General features: G+C 42.3%; 1 protein-coding gene across 1 annotated transcript in view; it reads left to right on the forward strand.

Moving 5' to 3' along the window:
• Positions 1-268: 268 nt before the first annotated feature.
• LOC105381618 (dynein axonemal heavy chain 2-like) overlaps positions 269-14266 on the forward strand; it is a 77676-nt gene continuing 63678 nt past the window's right edge. The window contains exons 1-14 of the mRNA XM_048624432.1: positions 269-388; positions 780-925; positions 1332-1515; positions 1860-1978; positions 2220-2326; positions 2772-2933; positions 4503-4651; positions 5251-5369; positions 5811-5963; positions 6362-6501; positions 8430-8571; positions 9041-9135; positions 9472-9558; positions 9987-10110. Of these exons, the coding sequence (XP_048480389.1) occupies positions 298-388; positions 780-925; positions 1332-1515; positions 1860-1978; positions 2220-2326; positions 2772-2933; positions 4503-4651; positions 5251-5369; positions 5811-5963; positions 6362-6501; positions 8430-8571; positions 9041-9135; positions 9472-9558; positions 9987-10110 (1818 nt within the window). The 5' untranslated portion in view covers positions 269-297. The remainder of the gene's footprint in view (positions 389-779; positions 926-1331; positions 1516-1859; positions 1979-2219; positions 2327-2771; positions 2934-4502; positions 4652-5250; positions 5370-5810; positions 5964-6361; positions 6502-8429; positions 8572-9040; positions 9136-9471; positions 9559-9986; positions 10111-14266) is intronic.

Consider the following 14266-nt stretch of genomic DNA (forward strand, 5'->3'; position numbering starts at 1 on the left):
TTTCATGTGGAGCGAAAATTGCTTTCTTGCATCTAAAATTCAAATGAAGGTAGCGGTATATAATCGTCTGGTGAAGGTGAGCAAATCTTTGATGGCATAACGTTGGAATAAAAAGTTAGTAAGTACCTACTTAACTATTTTAGTCACTCATATTTTTACTTTCCTTGTATTCGTAATAAATCTGACCCTGGTTCACCCTTTATTTATTCCCTTAATTGGTACGCCTTAAGTAACAATGTTCTATTCTTTTATAACATGTTGGTTTTGCGTTTCAGATACAGCCACCAAGTGATCAATATGTCTGCACACACATCGGCTGCCAATGTGCAAGACACTATCGAGTCTAGACTCGAGAAGAGGACTAAAGGGAACTACGTGCCGGCTGGAGGTAATACATTATATCTACACTTTATAACTTCTTACGTTATAACTATAACTTAATTGAAACTATCTCAAAATCAGCCCAGTCATTATGAATAATAAATAGTTTAATTGAATAATTCGTTCAATGTTCATAATTGTATAAAAAATCATATGTACTTAATAATAAACTCCAGATCGGGTTGCAAGGCATCTTTATCGACGTAGATAAACTTGTTTAACGCACTTTCCTTCAATCACATCGCTGTGTATATCGCAAATCGCCATATAGTGACGTTTATCTTCATCAATAACGTTGCCGTGCAGCATGGACCTCCTGTTTTATGAAGCTTTGAAAATCAAACACGCCAAACTTTAGGCGATGTCTTTTATTTTATTTTTACTCTCTTAACTTCCAGGCAAGACACTGCTAGTGTTCATAGACGACATGAACATGCCGGTGCGAGACGAGTACGGCTCCCAACCGCCGCTGGAGCTGCTGCGGCTGTGGCTGGACTACGGGTACTGGTTCGACAGGGCCAAGCAGTGGAGGAAGAATGTTAAGGTATTTCATATCACCCTAAAGGGTAGTTCGTTTCGAGTAGATCTGCTAGTAGTTTACAAGGCCAGTCAGTTAATGAAGAATGTCAAAGTTGGTTACATACTGTTACGTACGGTACTGCGTGTGCACCATAACCTACATAATTACTACTTACACTTACAGCGATCTTCGACTAGACTGCCTAGGATGGAGATGATAGCGTATATGCTTTAGGGTACATTGGCTACTAGTTTGGTAGAAGGTACCAGGATAACATGAACATGAGACACGTCCAACAGTTTGCTGGCACGGTCTTCTGCTGAGGACTATATCTATGCAGCTGCAGGTAACAAACTATCAGCAACCACCACCAATAATCCCCAGCAGCCACCAAACTGTCCCCAATCAAAAACCACCCTTATCCCCACAGGGCATGGTGGTATGCGGCGCGGTGGGCCCTCCAGGCGGCGCTCGCTCCCCCCTCCCCCCGCGTCTGCTGTCCTGCTTCCACGCACTGTACCTCACCGCGCCGTCTCACTCGCAACTGGTCAAGATATTTGGAACTATGCTGAACCAGCATCTGCAGGTCTTTGACGAGGAGACTAAGGCTGTTGGTTAGTTTGTGCGCTTGTTTTTATTTTGAGAGAGTTTTGGTGATAAGAGGTAGGTATATGACTTGTGTTGGATTAGGGTTTAGCACCTTGTGAAGAAAATCCCTAATATTAGCGTCAAATAAATAATAATTTAGTTGATACGTCACTCGTGGAGGCTTCTTTTCTACACCCCTTGATGCCAGATCTTGAGCCTGCAACTATTCCCTGTGGCCTCGTGGTACCAAATGTGGTTCAACAAAAATATTCAGATGATCTTGTAAAAAAAGTACCAGGAGACTTATGAATGAACGGCACCTTATATTACCTGACCGAAAAGCATCTCATATTTGCTATAAATTTTCCAGGTAAACTGGTGCTGCTAGCAACTATAGACATGTTCAACATCATCGAAGGCAAGTTGCTGCCGACCCCGAGCAAGATGCACTATCTGTTCAATTTGAGGGACATCTCTAAGATCTTTCAGGTAATTTTACTTTTCTCTTGATAAATACCCGGAAACAGGCAGGGTATTTTCTTATACTTACAGAATAATATTTAATTGATTGATTTGTAATGTTTGTGGTAAGATCGATTTTGTTTCTTGATTTATGCCTTGGTTTGTATCTTTTTTAAATAGGTACAAAATACAAATAGCCAAGTCTAAAATGTTTATGTTGTAGAGGGCGCCACTATCTTTTTCTAATTACCTTTTCAACATATCCCAGGGTCTTCTGCGAAGCAACAAGGACTATCAGAATACGAAGACGCGGTTCCTGAAACTTTGGATCCACGAGTGTTTCAGGGTGTTCTCAGACAGGCTTACTGATGAAAAGTAAGTTAATTTTAGTACTTATCTATCATTTTATACAATGACCTTATTGGTATGGCTTCTTACAAAACATAATAATATGGGTTCAAATTCAGTGTAAATATACTTACACTAAATTGGACACTAGAAATAATGTTAATGGTCCAATGCATAAAAGACACTTTTAGGTTCCCTTTGCGGTGAGTGATGTGGCGCTCATCGCTCATCCGTTCATAATTATTATCGCGCATATTTTTGCCATCCATGTCAGTCAAGATAATATGTTTTTTATTATTTTTGTCTCTGTTGCACGACACCATTATCGACGTAGATCAACACGGCGACGTCCTTAATCATTAATGAAATATGTATGACGAGTTTATATCTACGTGAATAAAGATGCCTTGCAACTGCTGCTGTATACTATATTTTTGGAATTTATCTACAAAGTAAACTTCCCGCCCCCCAGAGACCGCACGTGGTTCTTCAACCTGGCGGCCGACACGCTGGGCAAGCACATGGAGCTCACGTTCGCCGCAGTCTGTCCGACAAAAGAGCCCCCGCTCTTCGGACACTTCCTCAACCCGTACGACGTGTATGACGACCTGGCGGACCCCGACGCGCTGAGGAAGTGAGTGTAGTCAGCTAACTAGATAAAATTGGTGAACCTACAGTGGTCATATCTGCCGAAGAACCGATATCCGTTGGGGTAGACGAGTTCTCGAGTGGAGACCAGGAACAGGCAAACGCAACGTGGGACGCCCTCCTGCCCGCTGGACCGACGACCTTAGATATAGTGGCTGGATGAGGAAGGATGAGGACCGAGTGTTGTAGCGCTCCTTGTGAGAGGCCTATGTCTAGCAGTGGATGTTCGTTGGCTGATGATGACAGTGCAAGCAGATTGATGGAAAGAGTGACAGGCGAACTTAAATGTTTTGCGGAATATTATTGCAATACATACACATGTCATACAATGATACTTGAGTCATGGAGCTCACGTTCGCGGCGGTCTGCCCCAGCAAGGAGCCGCCGCTGTTCGGGCACTTCCTCAACCCGTACGACGTGTATGACGACCTGGCGGACCCTGAGGCGCTCAGGAAGTGAGTGCAGACAGCCAATTGGGTATTAAATTAGGTGGACCTACAGTGGTCATATCTGCAGAAGAACCGATATCCGTTGGAAGTTGGAGTAGACGACTTCTCGAGTGGAGACCAGGAACAGGCAAACGCAGCGTGGAACGCCCTCCTGCCCGTTGGACCGACGACTTGAGGCGGGTCGCCGGTAGTGGCTGCATGAGGAAAGCCGAGGACCGAGTGTTGTAGCGCTCATTGGGAGAGGTATATGTCCAGCAGTGGATGATTATTGGCTGATGTTACAATGTAAGCAATGGGGAGGAAAGACAAGTGAAACTTTGGCAGCACAATCGAGTGTGCTTTTCAGATTCTCACCTATTGCATTGTTGGGGGGAAAAAATGGCGACTGAACCAACCAATTAGAACTGGGGAATCGGGCACACTCGCCTAAGGCGCCATCTGTAATTAGCTTTTAGTTTTTCTTCCCATTAGATTGGTGCAAGCAAATTGATGGTAAAAGTCACAGGCGAGAGACAAATGATTTGTGGAATTTTATTCAATACATACACATTTATAAGGTGTAGTAAATGGGCGCTATAATGCTATTTGAGTCATGGAGCTCACGTTCGCGGCGGTGTGCCCCAGCAAGGAGCCGCCGCTGTTCGGACACTTCCTCAACCCGTACGACGTGTATGACGACCTGGCGGACCCCGACGCGCTGAGGAAGTGAGTGCAGTCAGACAATTAGATAAATTAGGTGGACCTACAGTGGTCATATCTGCTGAAGAACTGATAGTTATCGAGTGGAGACCAGGAACAGGCAAACGCAACGTGGGACGCCCTCCTGCCCACTGGACCGACGATCTTAGGTATAGTGGCTGGATGAGGAAGGATGAGGACCGACTGTTGTAGCGCTCCTTGGGAGAGGTCTATGTCCTGCAGTGAATGATTATTGGCTGATGATGACAGTGTAAGCAGATTGATGGTAAGAGTGACAGGCGAAAGATAAATAGGTTGCAGGATTATTCGCAGGTTGCAGCATATTCATTCGATTTGTCGCCCTTCCTAATATTTTGCGAAAAGCCTCATCGGTACAAACAAACTTATAACACCTCAATTCTCCCCAGATACATAATAACGCAGCTAGAGGAGTACAACAGCTGTCCCGGCGTGGTCAAGATGGACCTGGTGCTGTTCAAGGATGCTATAGAGCACATCGTGAGGATCGTGAGGGTCATCAGCCAGCCACGAGGGCACATGCTGTGTGTCGGTGTCGGTGAGTTTTAATACCTAACACACACAATAATTATTTAATTTAACCTTTGGATGAGGATGTAGAACAACGGGAGAAGACCGCCGTTACATAGAAAAATAAAAAAAAGTTTATAATTTGTGGTGTAGATACGGCTTAGTTCCCAAAAAATGCGCTAGATGTCGCTGATGACTGCATTTCTACATCGCGGTATGGTTTCGTTTTAGCTGTTTCCTCGAAATTATATGGAAATATTAGTTCCCAAAAAATTTGTTAGATGTCGCTGGCGTTTCTGTTTCTACATCGCGGTATGGTTTCATTATAGCTGTTTGCTCGAGTTTAATTCACATAAAAAATCATTAGATGTCGCGGGCGATTCTGTTTCTACATCGCGGTATGGTTTCGTTTTAGCTGTTTGCTCGGAATTACAAAGAAATTATTTCGATTTTTCTCACTAGATGTTTATCTACTAAATAAAATTATATAGTGTTTTTTTCCTCAGTGAAATTATATTTTAATACTCACATATTATAGGTCTGTATATAGGAGAAATAGGCACATAGCCTTGACTTACGAATGTCTTTTCCTGTAGTATTTTATGTATTTGTCATTAAATTCCACAGGTGGGTCGGGCCGGCAGAGTCTGACGCGCATAGCGTCGTACAACATCTGCGAGTGCAACATCTTCCAGGTGGTCGTCACCAAGACTTACGGAGTCAAAGACTTCAGGGAGGACCTCAAGGTAGCTATTGTATCTATGTATCACGGCCGTAAGAGCTAGCAGGGTATTATGATAATATACCTAAGCAAAGCAGTTACTGAGATACATACATGAGATATCGGGCAATCGAATTTCCTACTTTAAGACATAGGTATTAGTATTCTTTATCGAACTCTATATGAGTAGTTACCTCTCTGTAAATAAAGGTTTGAGTTCTCTCTATTTTGCTCTTCAAGCAATAGTAGTGCACAGCAGTCTATTAAGATCTGAATCTGATACTTAACCTATGAAACAAAGAAGTGAGTGAATGATTGACTATAGTGGAGACGCCATCTAGCTAGATAGGTAATCTCAAAAAAACCGATAGCTTAACTTTTTCAGTAAAGAACATGCTTCTAAAATGTGCCTGAAAATTGACGCCGCTGACAAAATATCTCATAATACTTACTATTATCTCAACAGTTGCTGTACACATCATGCGGGGTCGACGGCAAGAAGACGACGTTCATATTCCGCGACTCGCAAATAGCGGACGAATCCTTCACCGAGATCGTCAACAACCTGCTCAGCAGCGGGGAGATCACCAATCTGTATAAACCGGACGAGTTTGAGGATGTTAGTGTTTAGTTTTACAGTAGAGTGAAACACAAATACTTACTACACGTTAAAATTATACCAGCCCTATTTTTGCGTTGGGGGTAAGGAAACAATCTGACTGGCTAATCCTTTCCTAGTGTAGCTTTAGCGACACAATAAGAAAAAAAAAAGAAACGATATGAAAATTCCGATTGAGTTAAAAAAATCCATCACATTGTTCAACGGGAATTGGACAATTATTTCCGGGGGTTTTTAACTTCGATAATGTCATTTACACAACCCCCAACATTAATGTTTTTTCAGGGGACGCATGAAATTTATATATGCCATTTTACCTAGTTTTTAAGTATTTTTTTGTTTGTTTTGCTATTTGTGTGACCACTAAAGTTATATTATATTTTTTCCTGTTTCTCCAGATAAAGGCAGCTCTAGAGAAGCCGATGAAAGCAGCTAGCATAGTGCCAACACACGAGTCCACTCACTTGTTCCTGGTGGGGCGAGTGCGCGCCAACTTGAGGATTGTACTGTGCTTCAGCCCCATTGGAGAGCCGTTCAGGTGGGTTCAGCATCATCAGCTTACTATCAACCGGGACTTAGGCCATAGTATGGCATTCACTGCGATGAAATCATTACGTTGTGAATCACAACGCAGGCAGTGTGCACCGTGTGGCATCACTATTATAATGTGTTATATAATAGCGAACATGTACTAAGCGTCATTTTGTACGTTTAGTACAGGTTTTGATGACATGATGAAAACTTTACGACTTCTCGCATTCAAAGTAGCGGAAACTGCCCTGAAACTTCCAAGAGACGAATATGTATATGCAAATGACAGAAGAATTTATTCCGGATACGCAAATACAGGGTGTCCCAAAAGTCAACGTCATCCCTTAAAGGGCTGATAGGTCAGCTCATGAGAGGCCAGAATATCACAATATGACCTTAGTAAAAACTCGATAATTTTCGAGATATTGACACTTTTATAAATTTGCTGAAAATCGACACCTTGGATCAGTTTTTTGCGTGCCGCCGGTACAAAAATCCATATTGTTAGAATTTGTTTGGTGTTGCATCACCCTGTATAGCCCTGCTATTGATCGCAGTCAAAAAAATATCGAGTAATGCTGTATTTTAAAAAAAACACGGTTTTCAAAGTCATAAAAGGTAATCGTATTTTTTTATAAACAACTTTGACTATTCATACTGTAAAAAAAATATACCACGCAAACCTGGCACCTTATTTGAAAAGATTGCTCATTTAATGCAGTTTCCAAAATGGTATGAAACGTTGCTATTGTTTTAATTAACAAAAAAGTTATTGCTATTTTAGTACAAAACGACCTCGATGTAAAATTGTTTGAAGGAAATTTATCTGACTGAATTTATTAAGGGTAAGTCATGTTGGAATGAGTAAAAGTGCCAGGTTTGCGTGGTATATTTTTTTTACAGTATGTACAGTCAAAGTTGTTTATAAAAAACCGGCCAAGTGCGAGTCGGGCTCGCGCACAAAGGGTTCCGTAGTAAGCACAATAACTTAACCAAAATTACAGTTAAATCAACCTATCTCAAAAACTATAAGAGATACTTTGATCAAACCAAAAATCGTTGAAAGAGTTAATTAGCATGCATCACCTCTATTTTTTTTAGAATTTTATACCCCGTAGTTATAAAAATAGAGGGGGGGGGACATACTTTTTACGACTTTGAGAGCTGATATCTCAAAAACCGTTCACTTTAAGAAAAATGTTTTTTAGAAAACTTTATATCATTTTAAAAGACCTTTCCATTGATACCCCACACGGGTATGTACATCGAAAAAAAAATTTCATCCCTCAGTTACATGTATGGGGGGCCCCACCCCCAATTCTTTTTTTTACTATTTAGTGTCATATTTTTGTAGCGGTTCATACAACACATATTCCCATCAAATTTCATCACTGTAGTACTTATAGTTTCCGAGTAAATCGGCTGTGACAGACGGACAGACGGACAGACGGACAGACGGACATGACGAAACTATAAGGGTTCCGTTTTTGCCATTTTGGCTACGGAACCCTAAAAATACGATTACCTTTTATGGCTTTGAAAACCGTGTTTTTTTTAAACATACAGTATTACTCGATATTTTTTTTGACTGCGATCAATAGCAGGGCTATACAGGGTGATGCAACACCAAACAAATTCTAGCAATATGGATTTTTGTACCGGCGGCACGCAAAAAACTGATCCAAGGTGTCGATTTTCAGCAAATTTATAAAAGTGTCAATGTCTCGAAAATTATCGAGTTTTTACTAAGGTCATATTGTGATATTCTGGCCTCTCATGAGCTGACCTATCAGCCCTTTAAGGGATGACGTTGACTTTTTGGACACCCTGTATATCCTGTAACCACTTAGCCCGTTTCAAATATGATATTTATTAGTAATCTTAGTGCATAGTAATCTTTATATTATGATCATATAATACAACAATTTTGTGTAGAAACCGCATCCGCCAATACCCGGCGCTAATCAACGCGACGACGACGAATTGGTTCCTGGAGTGGCCGCGAGAGGCGCTGCTCGAGGTCGCGTACAAGTTCCTCGATGGACTGGAGCTGTTGGTCTCTATTACTGGAGAACGGGTATGTACTTTTAGTTTTTTTTATTAACTGTTACTTTTGTTGTCATCGTAAATAACTACTGTATTTAGGGACATAGGGCTCGCAGGCATCCTCCTACTCATGACTGTTATTTATCGTGATTGAGAGTGACCGAGAAATAAACCAAATGCGAACTAGACATTGTCAGAAGTGGTCATTTTGAGAAGTGGCTAAATTCTCATTTTAAGTAAGTAGTGATCGTACCTTATAAGAAAACTTTTTACCCTGTAGACGTTATAAGAAGTTGACATTTTGCGCTGTAATATTTTTTTTTGTCAAACGTCTTGACCGATAGCCGTTCAAGTCATTGATTTGACAAATGGCAAAAAGCTGTTATAGTTTAGTTTCGCCTTTGCCTAAACTTCGCTTATATGTCTATAATATTATATATCTTACCTTCTTTGTTAATAACAAAAATGAATTTACATATTCTATTCTATTCTATGTACAGGTGAGAAGAAAAGAGTCGATAGTGGACAGTCGCGAGGACTCACTGCGCGCCTCAGTGGCGTCCATCATGGCCGTCATACACTCCTCCGTGGGCAAGTGAGTCACCTGCTTCTAGTTGTACTCGTTACCATCATCGTCAATCAATAAATCATATACCACTTAACCAATCAAGAAGACTTGTATATGACTAGTTTATAGTTTGTAAAAACAAATAATTACAGTTTTGTTACTGTCCATCATACATTTTGAATCAACAGTTTAATGGTAGTTTCCGCTAGAGGCGCCACTTTGTATAGCCTAGCGGTACACGCGCTACCCCAGCTGTGAGTGGTTGTGAGTGTGACCCTAGATTTTCACTGCTCAAGCAATATCGAAAAACCTACACTAAGCCCTCGGTACCTATGCCACACTGTACCAACTTTTTATTTGCAGATGTTCAGTGCAAATGTGGGAAGAGATGAGGCGAACTAACTACGTGACTCCAACAAACTATCTGGAGCTTGTAGCTGGGTACAAGGAGTAAGTATTCTAGGAACACAATGTATATAGTAGGTGTTTAGAGCCGGTTATAAATTCAACTACAAATAGTACAAATCCAAAAGCGGTTTTTTTTTACTTTTGTTTGACTTATGTATTTGATTTTACAACGCCTTTATATATTTACCCCCTTATTCATAGAGAAGTTACAAAACGTTTTAACTAATAAACTGTTTTGTCCCTCTCCGACGAAGAACAATTTGTTCTTTGACAGAGAGGGACAAAACAGTATATTAGTTAAAACGTCTTGTAACTTTTCTATGAATAAGGGGGTTAGAGTTCCCCAAAGGGACCTGTCAGCTTAGGTATTACCAAATACTGAAATGCTTCTATAACTAAAAAAATACAACTCACGACGTATTTTCTCTATCTTTTTCATACAAAAGTCCTTACAAAAACCCACTCCACAGCATGTTAAACTCGAAGCGCGTGGAGATAGCCCTCCAGGCCAACAAGCTCCGCAACGGACTGGGCAAGGTGGAGGAGACCACGCGCCTCGTGGCGCAGATGTCGGAGGAACTGGCCGAGGCTCAGGTAACATGGTTATTGAAGTGGGGTTTATGGTTCCGTAGCTTAAATACCTTAAAGGTTACTAAGCCCTTTTTGCAACACCATGTAGGTATAAGAGTGTATAGTTTCGTTTTTACCTTCATATCCTGTTTAGGGTCATTTTGCTATTCGTCGTTCGACGGACAGATAGACATCGTTTTTAATATTGTAGTTACCTAGTGTTTCCTTTTTAATTAATGCCCAGCGGAATTATTTATAAACATCTATAAATAGCTTAACACCCGCATGACAAACACAAAGCGTGTTAAACTCGAAGCGCGTGGAGATAGCCCTCCAGGCCAACAAGCTCCGCAACGGACTGGGGAAGGTGGAGGAGACCACGCGCCTCGTGGTGCAGATGTTGGAGGAACTGGCCGAGGCTCAGGTAACATGGGTTATGAAGTGGGGTTTATTGTGCCGTAGCTTAAAAGGTAAGATGGCGTCGAAGTACGAGGAGGCCCGACCCCAGCTGAAATGGGAAGACGGCAGGAGAAAGAAAGAAAGAAAGCTTAAAAGGTAAGAAACGAAACTATACGCCCTTATATAGGGTCATTTTGTTGTCCGTCCGTCTGTCCGTCAAGACTACTCACGACCCTTTTTTTTATTGGGCACGCGTAGCGTAATAACGGCGTCGGAAAGGTAGGTTTCTAAATAAGGATACTTAATTTATAAAGGTTCACGCATCGTAACTAATTCAAGTAGAAATTGATTTTAATATTCTATTAGTACCTAGTGGTTTCGTCTTAAATTAATGCCCGGTGCATGGAATTACATCGTGTATAAACATCTATAGATAGCTTAAAAACCGCATGACAAACACAAAGCATGTTAAACTCGAAGCGCGTGGAGATAGCCCTCCAGGCCAACAAGCTCCGCAACGGACTGGGGAAGGTGGAGGAGACCACGCGCCTCGTGGCGCAGATGTCGGAGGAACTGGCCGAGGCTCAGGTAACATGGGTTATGAAGTGGGGTTTATGGTTCCACACACACACACACACTCACGCCTTGTACTAATGTACTCCCTTGCGGGGTAGGCACCAATGCACCTTGCATTGCTGCACCCACTTTTCGCCAGAGTGTTATGTTAGTCCCAATGTAATAGGGGGCGGGCCTATTGCCATTTTACGGGCACATCCAAGAGCCCGAGAACAAATATCTGTGTTTAAACAAATATCTTCCCCAGCCGGGAATCGAACCCGAGACCTTCGGCTCAGTAGTCAGGGTCACTAACCACTACGCCATTCGGTCGTCTATGGGGTTTATGGTTCCATAGATTAAAAGGTAAAGACACTATACACCTACTACTCAAGACCCCTTTTCTCGGGGACTAGTAGCGTAGGTAACCCTGAAAGAACGGCCTCGAAAAGGTTTTTAAATAAGGATATAAGTTCATAATATTTTAGTTACCTAGTGGTTTCGTCTTAAATTAATACCCATCTTAAAAAGCTTCTTATAAATAGCTTAAAAACCGCATTAAAAAATACTAACATTTTTTTAATGTACGGCTGCACTATTTCAAAACTTGGTAGTGGACACAAAATCAAATGCCCAGAAAGTGACTTGTCAGGTAAAATAAAAATACTATTTCAGTACCAGTAAATTAAAAATTAATAAGCAATAGATTGAATTTAAATATCTAATGTCGTCGAATGAATACGACAATCTGGGTTTTTGTTTATAAAACCAAAAATATTTTTTTTACACAGGTAAACAGTAATAAATCCACTTTTTAAGAAAAACTTGTTTATTTTCTTGATTTTTATTTTCTTGCTTATTTTCTTTTGAGATCGCGTAAATGCAATAAGTGTGAAAAAAAAGAAACTCAATATATTTGTTTTTCTCTTATTCAAGAGTTATTAGTTTATTTAAATAAAAAGCCACTCAGACAGCGACAGCACCCCACGCCCCTGTTATTGGTTTTATCAGATATATTAAGGACGCATTTTCAAAAATATTCTCTTCGATTTTAGGTATTGAGTCGTACTACTACATACGCACGGCTCTCACACACACAGTGGCATTATGCAAATCGTGAAATGAGTATAGGTACTAAAATAACTTGATCATTTTAGTATTTGGTTATATTTTCGTAAACTACAATCTATAATCAAAAGGTTCTTGTCTCTCGAGGGTCTGATGAGAAGCAGGAACACGGCGACTGGATCTCAATGATGGCAATAGCTAAGAACATCGAGTTTGGGCTCATTCATTTAGTCTCAGGGTGCTGGTTTCAGGTGCGGTCTGGTGAAGGTCTGATGAGGAGCAGGAACTTGGCGACTGGATCTCAATGACGGCAATAGGTAGGAACATCGAGATTGGGCTCATTCATTTAGTCTCAGGGTGCTGGTTTCAGGTGCGGTCTGGTGAGGGTCTGATGAGGAGCAGGAACATGGCGACTGGATCTCAATGATGGCAATAGCTAGGAACATCGAGATTGGGCTCGTTCATTTAGTCTCAGGGTGCTGGTTTCAGGTGCGGTCTGGTGAGGTCTGATGAGGAGCAGGAACATGGCGACTGGATCTCAATGATGGCAATAGCTAGGAACATCGAGATTGGGCTCGTTCATTTAGTCTCAGGGTGCTGGTTTCAGGTGCGGTCTGGTGAGGGTCTGATGAGGAGCAGGAACATGGCGACTGGATCTCAATGACGGCAATAGGTAGGAACATCGAGATTGGGCTCATTCATTTAGTCTCAGGGTGCTGGTTTCAGGTGCGGTCTGGTGAGGATCTTATGAGGAGCAGGAACATGGCGACTGGATCTCAATGATGGCAATAGCTAGGAACATCGAGATTGGGCTCGTTCATTTAGTCTCAGGGTGCTAGTTTCAGGTGCGGTCTTACCCGCCTATGAGTTCCAGTAGCAGTCTCTGAAGTCCATCATCAGGTCAGTTCAGTCAGTCCGGTGGGAAGTACTCATCACAAGAAACACTACGAGCCCAAACACGACATATCTACGTCTACCCGCCTATGAGTTCCAGTAGCAGTCTCCGAAGTCCATCATCAGGTCAGTTCAGTCAGTCCGGTGGGAAGTACTCATCATAAGAAACACTACGAGCCCAATCACGACAAATCTACGTCTACCCGCCTATGAGTTCCAGTAGCAGTCTCCGGAGTCCATCATCAGGTCAGTTCAGTCAGGCCCGTGGGAAGTACTCATCACAAGAAACACTACGAGCCCAAACACGACATATCTACGTCTACCCGCCTATGAGTTCCAGAAGCAGTCCCGAAGTCCATCATCAGGTCAGTTCAGTCAGTCCGGTGGGAAGTACTCATCACAAGAAACACTACGAGCCCAAACACGACATATCTACGTCTACCCGCCTATGAGTTCCAGAAGTTCCAGTAGCAGTCTCCGAAGTCCATCACCAGGTCAGTTCAGTCAGTCCGGTGGGAAGTACTCATCACAAGAAACACTACGAGCCCAAACACGACATATCTACGTCTACCCGCCTATGAGATCCAGTAGCAGTCTCCGAAGTCCATCACCAGGTCAGTTCAGTCAGTCCGGTGGGAAGTACTCATCACAAGAAACACTACGAGCCCAAACACGACATATCTACGTCTACCCGCCTATGAGTTCCAGTAGCAGTCTCCGAAGTCCATCATCAGGTCAGTTCAGTCAGTCTGGTGGGAAGTACTCATCACAAGAAACACTACGAGCCCAAACACGACATATCTACGTCTACCCGCCTATGAGTTCCAGTAGCAGTCTCCGAAGTCCATCGTCAGGTCAGTTCAGTCAGTCCGGTGGGAAGTACTCATCACAAGAAACACTACGAGCCCAAACACGACATATCTACGTCTACCCGCCTATGAGTTCCAGTAGCAGTCTCCGAAGTCCATCGTCAGGTCAGTTCAGTCAGTCCGGTGGGAAGTACTCATCACAAGAAACACTACGAGCCCAAACACGACATATCTACGTCTACCCGCCTATGAGTTCCAGTAGCAGTCTCCGAAGTTCATCACCAGGTCAGTTCAGTCAGTCCGGTGGGAAGTACTCATCATAAGAAACACTACGAGCCCAAACACGACATACCTACGTCTACCCGCCTATGAGTTCCAGTAGCAGTCTCCGAAGTCCATCGTCAGGTCAGTTCAGTCAGTCCGGTGGGAAGTACTCATCACAAGAAACACTACGA

The sequence above is a fragment of the Plutella xylostella genome, chromosome 12 (genome assembly GCF_932276165.1).
Source record: "Plutella xylostella chromosome 12, ilPluXylo3.1, whole genome shotgun sequence".
NCBI classification, from domain to species: domain Eukaryota; kingdom Metazoa; phylum Arthropoda; class Insecta; order Lepidoptera; family Plutellidae; genus Plutella; species Plutella xylostella.